Source organism: Pinus tabuliformis, chromosome J, assembly GCF_031772625.1.
Source record: "Pinus tabuliformis cultivar Carrire ecotype Pingquan chromosome J, CPIR1, whole genome shotgun sequence".
In the NCBI taxonomy this organism is placed as follows: domain Eukaryota; kingdom Viridiplantae; phylum Streptophyta; class Pinopsida; order Pinales; family Pinaceae; genus Pinus; species Pinus tabuliformis.
In genome coordinates this window covers 184,728,436-184,744,846 of record NC_142295.1, presented here as the reverse complement: position 1 = coordinate 184,744,846, position 16,411 = coordinate 184,728,436, and the positions used below count along the sequence as shown (strand labels likewise).

At 38.4% G+C, this 16,411-nt stretch overlaps 1 protein-coding gene across 1 annotated transcript; it reads right to left on the bottom strand.

Moving 5' to 3' along the window:
• Positions 1 to 15,664: 15,664 nt before the first annotated feature.
• LOC149226295 (secreted RxLR effector protein 161-like) lies at positions 15,665 to 16,105 on the bottom strand. The gene has a single exon (XM_089380166.1). The coding sequence runs from the start codon at positions 16,103 to 16,105 to the stop codon at positions 15,665 to 15,667; it is 441 nt and encodes a 146-aa protein (XP_089236292.1).
• Positions 16,106 to 16,411: the final 306 nt, after the last annotated feature.

Sequence of the window (16,411 nt, the reverse complement as noted above, 5' to 3'; positions counted from 1 at the left end):
TATATATATATATATATATATCATGCTCAAATGAAGGATCATTCATTTGAACAACATTAAGAACAATTTGTCCGAGTATTTAAGAGACAGTTTTGGGCATTTGAAAATAACATTATAATATGTGTTTAGCTTCTTGGAGGAAGGACCGAACCCTGTGACATATTAACAATGCAAGAAGAGATCTAACTCTATGAATAAAGTGTAATAGAAGCCTGAAGACTATGTAACAAAGATCTGAGTTAGTCCTTTGATTGATGGCAGACCGAAGACTATGATATGAGTTCTAATATAAGGTCGAGACTGAGTGTCGTGGTTAAAGGTTGAACCTGTGGTTATACACTTGAACGAATACGAACATGTGGCATACATATGAGCAATTCGAACTTGTGTTCATACTCTGGGCATCTAAACTTGTGGTAAAAAGATGGAAGAAATATGAATATGTGAAGTTGTGAACAGTCTGAGCCTATGGTCATACTCTAGGCATCTGAACCTGTGGTAACAAACTAGAAGAAATTTGAATCTATGAAGCTATATATTAGGGGAATTTTGAGGTCTAAAATGGGCCTCCTCAGAAACATGTACAATCAAAATAAACTTTATAAGAACCAATAGGATTCAAGATGATGATGTCAACCATGGGGGATGATTCACCATTTTTTGAGTAAAAAAGTAAAAGGATTAAAAAATAATTAAACTAATTTTTCTACTCATATTTTAAACTTATCTCCCAAAGAATTTACTCAAATTTCAACCAGGAGTACTCGTTGGATGCAAAATTTAATTCCTCATCCAATGATTACCCATGTTACATGCTTTCGATGGACCCTGTTACACAAAAAAAATGAGAAATCAATGAAAAATGAGTAAACCCGTAGGGAGATAAATTGAAAATACGATTTGAAAAAAAAAAATAGTTTTTTTTCTTTTTTCCCTCTAAAATTTGGTGATGTAATCTAATCTTATTTTATTATTTCCATTATTATTTTATAGTTTGCTTAGGAGGCCCATTTTAGACCTCAAAATTCCCCTAATCGCCCTAAACATGTACTCTGGGCATCCAAACATGTGGTGATACTCTGAAAGAATCTGAATCGGTGAAGCAGTCTAAATTTGTACTTTCAAATTATTTGAATTATCAATAGATTATTATGTGACAAAAATACAATTTTGGTACAAAGGTCTATGGTGATTGATATAACTAGTATAAATAATTTGGGGTGATTCTTATGACAAAGGACTAACTTGGAAACTTGGTGAAGCTGACCATAAATTGACTTTGATATCTCTTGTTAGATTGATTCTCTAAGGAAAAACAAGTTTTTGTACGTATTTTCCCTGGTTTCTCAACATGGTATCAGAGTTTATGGTTGGAAAATTTTAGTAAAGAAAGGGATGGTGAAATCAATATCATTCTTGTATACTGAATCTTTGTTGAAGAGACACTGATATTATAATCTAATCTATACTAATGGAATCCTCAATGAAGTCAAAAAAAAAATTACAAGGAGCTTCAAATTTCAGAGCCTGGAAGACAAGGATTGAACTTATCCTTGCAAGAAACAAAGTTTTGGATATTGTGAAAGGCAAAATCAAAGAACCATCTAATGATGCAGGGAAAGAAACGTTCAAGGAAAATGACATAATTTCCATGAGCCTCATTGTGGATTCAGTCAAATACAATCTAATTCCTTATATCTCTAACCTAGATATCTTAAAGAAAATGTATGATGCTCTATCTAAACTATTTACAATCGAAAATATTGGTCAAGTTGCAAGCTTGAAGAATGAGCTTTGAACTATTAAGATGACAAAATATGACACTATATCTTCATATTTTGTAAGTATATCTCATCGAAGAGATGAAATTCAAGCAATTGATGAGATCATCCCAGTTAAAGAACTTGTAATCTCAACACTCTTAGGGTTACCTAGATCCTGGAATGATTTTGCAGCCGGTATAAATAGCAGAAAAGAGGCTCCATCTTTTGAAGAGTTGTGGAAAGATTTCTCTCAAGAAGAATCTAGACTTACACTAATGGAAGGAAACCAAGAAAAATAAAATTGTATCTCTAATTCTTCTGCAGCTCACTTCAAGAAGAATGGAAAAAGTGTTGAAAAGTGTGCAACAAGAAATGCTTGTTGAGAATGCAACAAGATGATGGAGCTTAGTGAAAAGAGTCGCCTTCACTAAGTGGGCCCGCAGGCAAATTATGGCGCAAGTTCTATTTTTGGATCCCAGCAGGGATGATCACAGCAGGAGTGACCACAGAAGGGATGATCACAGCAGGAGTGATCACAGCAGGAGTGATCATAGCAGGAGTGATCAGAGTCTATTTTTAGACTGCTAGTCAAAAATAGAAAAGTCAAATATTATTGTCTCATAATAATATTTAGACTATAAACTTTATCTTATCCTCTTGGAGCACTTCAGTTTGAGCTACAGATGTAACACATGCAGCTGTCAGAAGGAAATACACTTTTCTTATGTGTTAGTTGAGCTATTGCATGCAGGACATCAGTTAGAACTCATGTGGTTGAGTTTTGTGGAGTTGGATGAGCAGTTAATGGAGTTGTGTTTAGTTTGACTTGGTTGAACTAGTTGTATTTAGTCTAACTAATCAATAGACTAAGTGATGAGTTGTGTGAATTAGTTATTAATTATTTCACTAATTATTAACTCATAATGCAACTGAAGAATACATCAGTTAACTCAGTGCATGTACAGTTCAGTGGAGACAGGTGTTAGAGGTTGAGATTGCTATCAGTTGTGCATAAGACTATGCACATGCATGGGATTGAGTTATGCCAATGATCTCTGCGTAGTGTGGGCCAATACCAAGTGAAATATAGCTTGTGCTCACGTGATTTACAGTGTGGGTGATTTTCACAAGGTAAATAGGAGTTTGGATCAGCCATTCTCATTCATTCTCTTGCAGGATTGTGCAGTGGAGGTAGGCAAAGCAGCGGGGGAGATTTGGAGATCAAATCTGAGCTAGTTTTGTGTGTGATAGGTGGAGATAGTGTTGGATACTTGAGAGGAGTATTGTACTATGTTTGTTACATGTTCTCAATCAATATAATATACAAATAGTTGGGGTTTTTAGCGAGATGCTTTCCCCGGGAAAATATTGTGTTGATATGTGTGATTGATGCTTCTATGTGCGCATGTTATTGTTTATGCTTCTGTAAATTGATGATCAACGTAGAGGAGGTTATGTATTATGCATGTATTCCACAATAGTGTATAATCGGGATAATCTCTATGAATATGTGTCATATTATTCAAAATTTCTACATGGTATCGGAGCTCTTTGATTTGTAGAAAAAGTTCTACAGGATATCAAAGCGAGGATTGATCATCAGATCTATTATTCAGAAAGTGTTTACAATTTATTTCTTCAGGCAGAGTCTGTAATCGGGCTAGGTAGCCTCTGGATTCATCCTTCTTTTGGAAGGTGAGATATCCGGTGAATTCCCATACAGTCGATCTCTGTACAAGAAATACTTTGTTCTCACGAATTTTAGATCGGAAGCGGTTGAGTTTTGAGCTGGTGGAATTCGAATTTAATTCCAAAGCAAGAGCGAAACTCAGAAACATTAAGTGTGAGAATGGAGACAGTATGCCCCAGTATCTCACAAAGTTCACCCAATGCCGGGATGAGCTGGGAAGTGTGGGGGTGACTGTCGGATGAGGATGGTGAGTCTAGCACTCCTTGACCTTCTTAAGAGTTGGCATAGCTACCAAGACTCGATGAATGGAAGGGAGAAATTGCCAGGATGGGAGATACTTTGGTCGGATCTTGTGCAAGAGGAGATTAGACGACGCACCAGAGACAGTTCTTCATCTATGCATGATGAGGAGAACTGTGCCTTAGCGAGTAAGGTGAAGAAGGGGAAGGGGAAGGTTTCTCTTTCCGAATCCAGTTCTTCCAATGATGGGAAGAAGGTTGACAAGTCAAAGGTGCGATGCTTTCGTTGTCATGAGTTGGGCCATTATGCTACTAATTGCCCAAAGAAGAAGTCCAAGAAGGGATCTGGGGAAGGATCTGAAGGTGAGGCAGCCTCACTTGCTTCACAGTTTGAGTTGGACTTCACACTCTTCGCATGCATGGTTTCATCCATGGTGGGAAGTGGTTGGTTTCTTGATAGTGGAGCTTCTTTCCACATGACCGGTGATAAAAGTTTGTTCAGTACTTTGGAGGAGAAAGATCTCCAGATACTCATAGGGATGGGTAATGATAAGAAGTATAGTGTCTCAGGTGTAGGCATTGTTATTTTTCAGAGGGAGCATGGAGTTCGCCTTACCTTGATCGATGTCAAGTATGTACCAGGACTGAAGAGAAACTTGGTGTCGATCGTGATGCTGGAGGACAGAGGTTGTGATGTAGTCTTCAGTAAGGGAAAGGTTTTTCTTAGACACATCATCACTAGACAGGTGAAGCATATTGGTTCGTAGGTCAAGAACCTGTATGCTCTTGAGGTTCAAGATGCATGCAAAGCCTTGAGTAGCGAGGCAACTGATGGAGACTTGGTGGTTGAGAGGGAACGTATATTATCTCTCAACATGCAGAGCCAGAAGAAGTCTTAGACAATTGTGGAGGAGCCACGATTGGTGCAGCAGCTTCAAGAGGTTGTGGAGCATCCACAACAGGGGAAGCTAAGAGGAGATCAAGTAGAGACATCTACTCATGCAGAGACCTCCAGTAGGAGGAAACTTCGAGCCAGGTGGGCTGAGGGATCGCATTCAGCCATACCTCTAGGTAGGACGTGGGGTGATGTGGATTGATCGTCCTAAGGAGGAGGGGCAAGATCCTTGAGGTACCCAACCTCTTGGATGAGACCTTGCTACGGGAGCCCCAATGTGTAGTAGCAGGAACTGATTGATTGGGTAAAGACAGATGCGGATGGAGCGGCAGAGAGAGCAACAGTGCAGGGAATCCCAGGATAGCGCATAGCATGCAAGCTGCAGCGATGCGAGAGGCACAAGTGTTTTGCACAGTGCTATGTGGCACAAAGAGGTGTGCAATGGTGCGAGATGCATGGAGATGTTGCAGTAGCGCAGATGTCAGAGAGGGAGCACTTGTCAGCAGCAGGTAGAGCTTCAGCATCAGAGGATGTTTCTAGCCCAACAGGGAGGTCAGTTGGGAGGTGCAGTGCGGATGCAATATTGGGAGATAGAACCAGTAGCAGCACGGATGCAGTCAGACATCAAAGTGACAGAGGCTAGAGCAGTCAGATACTGAAGAGCACAGAGATGCAGAGTCTTCAGTCAATAGAGGCAATAGCAGTCAGAAACTTTGACGACAGAGCAAGTGGACTGGCCAGATGTGTTGCATGGAGAACATTCCATAGTTACAAGATCGGGTTTGAGAGGAAGCCTTTCTTGTTGAGAGGGAGTGTTGAAAAGTGTGCAACAAGAAATGCTTGTTGAGAATGCAACAAGATGATGGAGCTTAGTGAAAAGAGTCGTCTTCACTAAGTGGGCCCGCAGGCAAATTATGGCGCAAGTTCTATTTTTGGATCCCAGCAGGGATGATCACAGCAAGAGTGACCACAGCAGGGATGATCACAGCAGGAGTGACCACAGCATGAGTGATCACAGTAGGAGTGATCATAGCAGGAGTGATCAGAGTCTATTTTTAGACTGCTAGTCAAAAATAGAAAAGTCAAATATTATTGTCTCATAATAATATTTAGACTATAAACTTTATCTTATCCTCTTGGAGCACTTCAGTTTGAGCTACAAATGTGGCACATGCAGCTGTCAGAAGGAAATATGCTTTTATTATGTGTTAGTTGAGCTATTGCATGCAGCACATCAGTTAGAACTCATGTGGTTGAGTTCTGTGGAGTTGGATAAGCAGTTAATGGAGTTGTGTTCAGTTTGACTTGGTTGAACTAGTTGTATTTAGTCTAACTGATCAATAGACTAAGTGATGAGTTGTGTGAATTAGTTATTAATTAATTCACTAATTATTAACTCATAATGCAGTTGAAGAATACATCAGTTAACTCAGTGCATGTACAGTTCAGTGGAAACAGGTGTTAGAGGTTGAGATTGCTATTAGTTGTGCATGAGACTGTGCACATGCATGGGATTGAGTTATGCCAATGATCTCCGCGTAGTGTGGGCCAATACCAAGTAAAATATAGCTTGTGCTCATGTGATTTACAGTTTGGGTGATTTTCACAAGGTAAATAGGTGTTTGGATCAGCCATTCTCATTCATTCTCTTGCAGGATTGTGCAGTGGAGGCAGGCAAAGCAGCGGGGGAGATTTGGAGATCAAATCTGAGCTAGTTTTGTGTGTAACAGGTGGATATAGTGTTGGATACTTGAGAGGAGTATTGTACTATGTTTGTTACATGTTCTCAATCAATATAATATACAGATAGTTGGGGTTTTTAGCGAGATGCTTTCCCCGGGAAAATACTGTGTTGATATGTGTGATTGATGCTTCTATGTGTCCATGTTATTGTTCTGCTTCTGTAAATTGATTATCAACGTAGAGGAGGTTATGTATTATGCATGTATTCCAAAATAGTGTATAATCGAGATAATCTATGTGAATATGTGTCATATTATTCAAAATTTCTACAAAAAGTAATAAATTTGGTTTTCAAAACAAAGCCTCAACTAAAAATCCTTCTCAATAAAGGAAGACAGATTTATCAAAGGTTCAATGTTTCGATTGTCACAAATTTGGCCAATATAGAAACCAATCTCCTGAGAGATTGAATGACAATAGGAAAATAGAAAGAGGTCAGGTTGTTGATGCTGACACTAACGAACCAACAAAAAAGGCCAAAACAGAATATTCTGATGTCAGAGATTTATACTACTAAACAAGAGAAGGTTTAGGGTTTTAGGGGTGTTTGACAAAACCCTAGTGTAATATATCCCTTGAGTAAAAATATATTTAGGTTTTTGATGATAGGGTTTGTGAGATAAACTCTAATATGAATCATATGCACAATTGACATTAGTTTTTTGGATAATGACCCTAGATAGATTCATCATTTGCAAAATAAAAATTAGGGTTTTACAATTTTTGGATTTCTAGGGTTTGAAAGTCTAGAAAGCCTTTATGAGAGAATGCCTAGGGTTTGGAAAAAAACTTAGTATGATTTTATGAATCGAAGAAACCCTAATTATGTCTAGATTGAGGACGTTGATCTATTGAATGGCTGCAAGAAGTACAAGATCAAGAGGGAGATGTTGTTGTTCATAAAACATAACTACTTTATCTCTCTTTTTGTACTATTATTGATTTATTTAGTACAACTAATCTCTTGCTTTATTTTCATTACTTGATTGAAACTATTATTTTGTGATCTCCCTAAAGAGGATTGTGTTGAAAAATGTAACTAGGTTCTGTCTTCATAATGTCATTGTACTTGTATCATTATTTATTTTATGTAAAAACAAAAAATAAGAAAAATGTAGGTTTTAATCTTGTGCAGAAATTACCTGCATACGAATTCTAAAACAGAAAATAAACAAAGGCGAGAGCATAACACATAAAACAAATATACACAGAGATTTTCCCCTGGATCCCAAAACTGGAACTATCAGATTGATTTTTCATTATATTCCTTTCAATGTTACAATACATATATATACATGCCGAAGCATCCATAAACCCGAATCCATTAACCCTAGATTAGAACATAATTGTAGTTTCCTTGATTGGATCTACATAATACCATGGACCGAAAACCATCACACCCAAAACCATGTGTGAAATCTATGCACAAACCCATAGGTAATATAGGGTCTAAAAAAAAAAATACCCAGGGCGCTGCCCCCTGGACCTCGTGCAAGGGAGACCCCTGCATACCCCCTGATAGGGGGGCTACCGCCCCCTTGTGACCCCCTCGCTAGTCGTGGAAAGAATATAACACAACCCAACATTCTCCCACTTGTTGTTTTCTTTCCACAGGAGAGCTTAGTTATTTATCCAGCCCTGCAATGCCCATTGTTTCTCTACACCAAGAGAACTTCTCAGAGCTCACAGATTTTTTCAATGCATCTGCAACATTCTTCAAAGTGTCCACCTTTACCAGCAACACCTTTTTGTCTTCTATCATATCCCTCACAAAGTGATATTGAACATCAATGTGCTTTGTCTTTGAATGATAATCAAGGTTCTTTACCATGAAAATTGCACTTTGGTTGTCACAATATGTCCTTATAACTCTTTGTACTAACCCCATACTTGAACACAATCTCTACAACCAAACTACTTCCTTGCTTGCATGAGTGGCTACCATGTATTCTACCTCTGTAGTTGATAGTGCCACTACAGATTGTTTCTTACTCATCCAACTGATTACACCTCCAAATAGGTTAAACAAATACCCACTTGTAGATCTTCTCTGATCCAGATCTCCAGCCCAATCTGCATCAACAAAGCCACAGATATCCAAAACTTTTTCCAATCCTGGTCTTCCTTGGTAGCACAAACCATAATCACTAGTGCCACGCAAATACCTGAAAACCCACTTCACTGTAATCCAATGCTCCTTCCTTGGTTTCGACATGAATCTGCTCAATACTCCCATTGCATGTGCAATGCCTGGTCTAGTACAGACCATCGCATACATCAGGCTACCGACTGCACTTGCATATGGAACACGGGACATTTTCTCTTCCTCTTCTTGTGTCCTAGGACATTGTTCAGCGAAACCTGCATGAATAGGGACCTTCACTGGTTTACTATCCTGCATATTAAACCTCTGCAGTATTGTCTCGATATACTTCCTCTAGTTTAACTAGACCTTTCTCTTTGCCCAGTCTCTTTTAATTTCCATGCCCAAAATATAGTTTGCAACACCAAGATATTTGATGTCGAATTTGGAGGACAATTAGGTCTTCAAATCCTAGATAATTTCTTTGTCATTTCCAACCAACAACATATCATCCACATACAAGATCAAATAAATAGCACGGTCACCAATTAATTTAAAATACACATGGTTATCTGCTTTTCTTCTGGTGAAGCCAAGTCCCCGTATAAATGTATCAAATTTCTGATACCACATCCTTGGTGACAGTTTTAACCCATACAGAGACTTTTTTAACTTGCATACCAGTTCTTTCTTACCCTTCACCGCAAAGCCTTCAGGTTGGTTCATGTAGATCCCCTCTTCCAGATCCCCATCAAGAAATTTTGTCTTCACATCCATCTGTTCTACCTCAAAATCAAAAGCAGCAGCAACAGATAAAAGTAATCTAATAGAAGCTACTTTGGCAACAAGAGAAAAATATCATCAAAATCAATTCCCGACACTTGGGAATAACCTTTTGCTACCAACAGAGCTTTGTATTTCTCCACCTTTCCTTCAGCATTTATCTTTTTCTTGAACACCCATTTGCTTCCAATGGATTTCCTTCCAGCGAACAACTCCACTAGATCCCAAGCCTCATTTTTCCGCAAAGATGCCATTTCATCAACCATGGCCTCTTTCCAAAGTTTTCAGTCCTCTAAATCTACTGCTTCCTTCACAGCTTTTGGATCGTCATTAGTAGTAGATAAAGAAAAATTTGAACAGAAAGAAAATGGACTATACCTTTCTGGTTGCCTTCTTTCTCGAATTGATCTTCTCACAACCAGAGTTCGTGGCTCTTCATCTTCTAATTGCTCTTCTACTTAGAGTCTGATTCTTCCTCCTTCAGCTCAAACTCTATCTTCTCAAGTTCTTTTGATGGGACTTCATGTTTAATAACATTTTTCACCTCTGTAAACACCACACTCAATTATACACAACCTTCGTTGTTACTGGGTTCCAAAGCTTATAGCCTTTTAAATCATCCTTATATCCAATAAAGATGCACTTTTCAGATTTACTATCCAACTTTTTTCTTTTCTCCTTTGGAACATGTACATATGCATCACATCCAAATACCCTCAGATGTGAAAGAGAGGGTTTCTTACCATTCCATACCTCTTGTGGAGTCTTATCCTCCAACGCTGATGAAAGTGATCTGTTGACCAGGTAACATCCAGTCTCCACTGCCTCTACCCAAAATTCTTGTCCTAACCCGACACCACTAAGCATGATTTTTTCCCTTTCCATCAACGTCTTGTTCATTCTTTCTACAACTCCATTTTGTTGAGGTGTGTATGGAGTAGTCTTCTGCCATGCTATACCACACTTCTTACAGAATTCTTCAAATTCCTTCTTGCAAAATTCTCCACCATTATCGGTCCTTAGCACCTTTATCTTCTTCTCTATCTTATTTTCCACCAGAGCCTTAAATTATTTAAACCTGTCAAAGACTTTAGATTTCTTCTTGAGGAAATATATCCATGTATTCCTTGAGAAGTCATCTATAAATGATACATAGTACACAGACTTACCCAATGATAGAACCTTCACAGGTCCAAACACATCATTGTGCACAAGCTCTAATATATGTTTTTCCCTCTTATCACCAGAGGGGAAACTAACCCACTTTTGCTTCCCATATACACAATTTTCACAAAAATCAAAATCTAGAGAAATATTATTCATACCTTCTACCATACCTTTACCATGAAGTATTCAAAGGCCCTTCTCTCTAATATGTCCAAGCCTTTGATGCCATAGCATGGTATTTTCTCCAAATACCACTAGATTTTCTGCTCCACTTTCAAAAGCCATAGAACTGTTGCACCCATCAATAACAGTGCTACCTTGCAACTTGTACAAAGTTATAGTCCAAACTCCCTATATCAATACCAGTGCTCCCCGAACCATCTTGCAGGATCTTTCTCGAACATTGTTTTTACACTTGCATCATCCAACTTGCTTACAGAAATTAGATTTTTGGCTAACGTAGGAATATGCAAAACACTCGAAAGTGTTCTAATCCTTCCACCTTGCAACATCAACTTAACTTTTCCGCGACCAACAATTCTAGCCTTCTTGTCATCCCCAAAAAGACATCACCACCATCATATTTATCATACTCGTAGAACCACTCTCTATGGGGAGTGAAGTGAAAAGATGCACCTGAGTCAATCAACCATGCCTCATGATCTACATGTGTACTTGAAGAAGAAGCCAAGTACACATCCCCACCTTCATCTAGGTGGTTTTCACCTCTGCAGAAGGATCATCATCAGATCCCTTTCCTTTGTCAGGAGCTTTAGATTTACAGTCCCTTTTGTAGTGCCCTTCCTTTTTGCATTTCCAACACACCTTTACAATTTTTCCTAGAGATTTAGATCTCCCTCTAGATTTAGATCTCCCACTCGATGACTTATTTGTGTTTATGTTATGGGAGTGTCCCCGTACATACAAGACATCACCATTATGGCTCTTCATATTTTTCCATCTCATCTCCTTCGTCAGCAAGGGAGAGACTATTTCATCAAAATGCAAGGCAGTTGCATTGCTACCTATTGCAATAATGAGACTATCCCACGAATCTAGTAGAGAACACAACAAACTAATGCATTTATCTTCATCTGAAATTTTAATATCAACAGACAATAATAGGCTTACCACAATATTAAATGCGTTCAGATGATCTGTCACCGAGTCTCCATCATTCATCCTCAGGTTATACAGCTTTTTCTGTAGGAACATTTTATTCACCAAAGACTTAGATTGGTACAAAGTCCCTAACTTGTCCCACAAAGCCTTCGTTGTAGCTTCCCCTGATACATTCAGCAATACTAAATTTGAGACACACAATCGTATTGTGCTCTTAGCCTTCTGATCCAACTTCTTCCATTCTTCATCGGACACTCCCGTTGGTTTAGTACCTGAATCTACCGCGATCCACTGATCTTTGTCCACCAGCAGATCCTCCATCTTGAGTTTCCGCAACTCAAAACTCTAACCATTAAATTTCTCGATCTCTATCTTTCCCCTGCTCGCCAGCTTCTTTCACCACAAGAATCGATCCTGTAGATATCCCATTGTACAGGGTCTACCACAGGCCCGAGCGGAACCCCTCAGCAACAAAGGTGTCCCCTTGAAGTAAAAACAACTCTAATACCAAATGTAGACTTTAATCCCATATAGAAATTACTCACATACAAATTCTAAAACAGGAAATAAACAAAGGCGAAAGCATAACACATAAAATAAATATACACAAAGATTTTCCCTTGAATCCCAAAAGCAGGACTACCAGATTGATTTTTCATTATATTCCTTTCAATATTACAATACATATATATACATGTCGAAGCATCCACAAACCCTAATCCATTAACCCTGGATTAGAACATAATTGTAGTTCCCTTGACCAGATCTACATAATACCATGGACCGAAAACAATTGCGCCCAAAACCATGTGCGAAATCCATGCACAAAACCCTTGCATACCCCCTAACGGGGGGACTGTCGCCCCCCTTGTGACCCCCCCGTTAGTCATGGAAAGAATATAACACAACCCAACAAAAAAGAATTTTATTATTATTTTATTAGAAAATCATGTTCTTCATGCTTCTAGGATTTGTTGAGTCAAAGAGTCAAAGCCTATTGGACATATTGTAAAGAAAAAGGAAAAATAATTTTTCAAATTGTATTTTGGTCAAAATTACCTCTACATGCCAAGTTGGCCTTGCCTCAGAAGACATGTACAATTGAGCCCCTCCAAAAAAATATAAATAAAAGAGAAGTGATCTCATTTGGACACACACAATTTGCATGATTGGTTCTGAAATGTCGTAGAAGAAAGGAGGGTCAAAGTCTGAAATTGACAAGGGTTTATTTTTAGCTCAGATTATGGAAGTCATGTCTTGACATGTGTCTTGTCACAATATATGTTTCTAATGATGTACATGTTGTTGTTCTCTTGTTTTTGAGGGAGTTGTTGCACAAAAGGAGGTTTTGACTTGTGATCTAGAGGGTTGAATTCTTTTTGCAATCACGGATCTTGGATATCACACTTTGATATGATTCTATAAGAAGAGATTTTTTTTTAGTTTTCCCCTTAGAGGGGTTTTGCACTAGCTTGGAGCATATGTCTTGACTTCTTTGTATTCTTGTGACCTTCATGTTTTGTACTCTTGAAAATTGTTTGATGAAGAAGGCATAATAAATATTAATAAGAAGCCAACAACATTCACATGACAATTTGAAAGAAGAGAAATCTACCCTAATTCATAAGCCTCCTAATTTCTAAACATGATATCCAACTTAAGGTTTGAATAACAAGGCTTGAAGATCACTTTGTTGGCATTTGGATCGAAGTATCATGCATTTTATGGCTTGACTTTGATTTGTTCTATGGCAAGATTTGGTTATGTTCTGTTAATTTTCCATTGTTCTATGTTGTTACAATCACTTTAGCCCAATTATTATCTTTAATTAGCAATGTTTCAAAACAATTACATATCCTAATAATCGATAGAAGACAATCAATCAAGAAAAATAAGAAACACAAGGATTTGGTCAAAGACCAGGAAAAAACCTACAATGGGGAAAACCCTTTCAAATTCTTCTTCTTATTAGATTGTCATAAAATGTTCCTCAAAGAGAGTACAATGATCCAATTCACCAATCAAGAATCAAGGTAAAAGCTTTGACTATCCAGCAAATCCAACCAACCAATATCTAGGAGATGAGCCCAGTAATCAAAGTCAGAGTCTCCAAAACTGCTCAAAGTTTATGGTCAAGGGTCAAGAATATTTTAGGTCACAGTCGCAGGGACCTATTATCAATCAATGTGGTTGTCGCCCTCTATCCGTAGGGAACACCCTATCAACCCAACGACTTTAATCGAATTTTCCTCGAACCAACTCGGCAGCTCCAGCTTAATTTATTTTCTTCACACGTTTGAGCTCAGACCCTGCAATTTTTGTACTTGTACAAACCAATCCAAAGAAGAGAGAAAATAATATGTTTGATGTGATGTCCAAATGAGGTTGACTTGCCTTGTTTTTATATGCTTCCAAGGGTGCCCAATTTTTGTTTAAATTCAACCTGTACTTTTGTGCACATGTGGGTTTTCACCTTAAAAATACATTTTTCCTTAACCAAATTAAATTCTTCCAAGAGCTAGGAGGGGCCTTTCTTGATAATAAAAGTTGTCGAAAGGAGGGAATTTGTCTCTTGAGCTGCCAAATTAACACTCCCTCTCAACTAGGGAAAAATTACCGACTGCACCATATGTCCCATCTCAAATATGTCATCATTGTCAAGTCAAATGTCGTCACCGCTCATCCTTATTCATCGTTATTGAACACTCTCGAATTTAAAAGAAGAAGAATTTAATCCCATAGGGGAGCTTAAGCTACCACCCTCTGTCAATAGGTGAAATCTACTTAGCACAAGATCAATGATCACACTTTGTCCTATTGACCTGGGACAATAGGCGAGATCGACTTAAGAACCACATTGTCATTAGAGAACTTTTGAGGTAAAAATGGGTCTCAAAACGAAAATGTACAACAAAAAACAACTTAATAAGAACCATTAGGATTCAATATGATGATGTCAACCATGGGGTATGATTCGCCATTTTTGTAGTGAAAAGGTAAAAAAATAAAAAACTATTTTTCAACTCGTATTTTCAACTTATCTCCCTATGATTTTACTCAAATTTCAAGAATAAGCACTCATTGGTTGCGGAATTTAATTTTTCATCTAAGGAGTACCCATGTTGCATACTTTTGATGGACCCTACTAAACGAAAAATGTGAAATGCATGAAAAAACATGATGCAATCACATTCTTCATGCATTTCACATTTTTCATGTAGTAGGGTCCATCGAAAGTATGCAACATGGGTACTCCTTGGATGCAAAATTAAATTTTGCATGCAACGAGTGCTCCTACTTGAAATTTGAGTAAAATAGTAGGGAGATAAATCAAAATTAAGAGTTGAAAAAGTAGTTTTTATTTTTCCCTCCAAAACTAATGAGGTAATCTAATCTTATTTTATTATTTGCACTATTTTTTTATAATATTCCTTAGGAGGCCCATTCTAGACCTCAAAATTTCTCTAATTCTTATTGTTTAGTGACAATAGGCAAGATCGACTTAAGGATCGCGATCTATCCTATTGTCTGTTGATCCTCCATCAAAACCCTTAAGAGTCAGGTGGTAGAACACCTGCATCCAAGACTTGAGTGAAATTCACTTACCACATGGGTAAGGATACATGCCCTATATCATGTCATCTCAACCCATTGGCTAGATGTGGAGGTTCAATCCCAATAAACCTAGCTTGTGGGTAGGATGCCAACTGGGGTATACTTTGTCAAAGTGAAAATAAGCGAGATCGAATTACCACAAGGGTAAGGGTACACACCCTATCCTATTGTCTAGAGGTCCATCAAGCCCAGGAGCCCTTACTGCTACATTCCCACCCTAGGAGCTCAACAAGGGGGAATAGCATGCTTAGTGTTCTCGATCAGCTGGGACCCTTACCTAAGAGGGTCACATCCATCAATGCAAGCTACTCTCTAAAGACCAGGAACGTCATTTTCAGCAAAGCCTTGGTGAGTATATATGTTATCTTCTCGTAAGTCGAAATGTGATGGAGCCTTATTGCTCCTCTCTGCACCATATCTCGAATAGTGATATATAATCTCAATATGTTTATACATGTCATGAAATATGGGATTCTCTACCAATTGGATTCCACTCTTCTTGTCACAAAATATCATGGTCGTATCCAGAATCTACTCAAACAGATCTCCAAATAACTTTCTCAATCAGGTTGCCTCACAGCTAATCATGCAAGCAGCAATGTACTCTGCCTCAACTGTTCTCAAAGCTATGAACTTTGGTTTCCTACTCATCCAAGATATCATGGCAGAACCCAAACTAAAGCAGCTCCCTAATGTGATTTTCCTATCAATAACCTTTCCATCCCAGTCAGCATCAGTGTAACCATGAAGTCGTACATCTCTGGCACTATATCTCAGACCAAGGTTAATTGTCCCATGCAAATATCTCAGTACGTGCTTGGTAGCAACATAATGTGCATGAAGGGGTTCAGTCATTAATTGACTCAAATTGTTCATTGCAAACCATATATCCGGACGGTTGTTAACAAGGAACATCAATGCCCCAATCAACTGTCGATACTCAGAAGGATTCGCCAAATCAGGTCCAGCAGCATCTTTGCATAACTTCTTGAATTTCATCTCCATCGGTGTGGCCAGGGACTTTCATTCTACCATTCCAAATATTTCCAATAGCTTCACGACATATTTTCCTTGGGAAAGTAAAATCTCACCGGGTCTTTGCCACACCTCTAATCCCATAAAGTAATGCATCATACCAAGATCCTTCATTTCGAACTCAGAGGCCAGCTCCCTCTTACACTTGAGCATCAGGGGCTCACTACCTATCAATAATAAATCATCAACATATAAAACCAAAATCAAAGGCATACCTTGGACCACTTTGAAGTAGAGGTTCAGATCGACATTGCTTCTTGTGAATCCAGGCTTCAC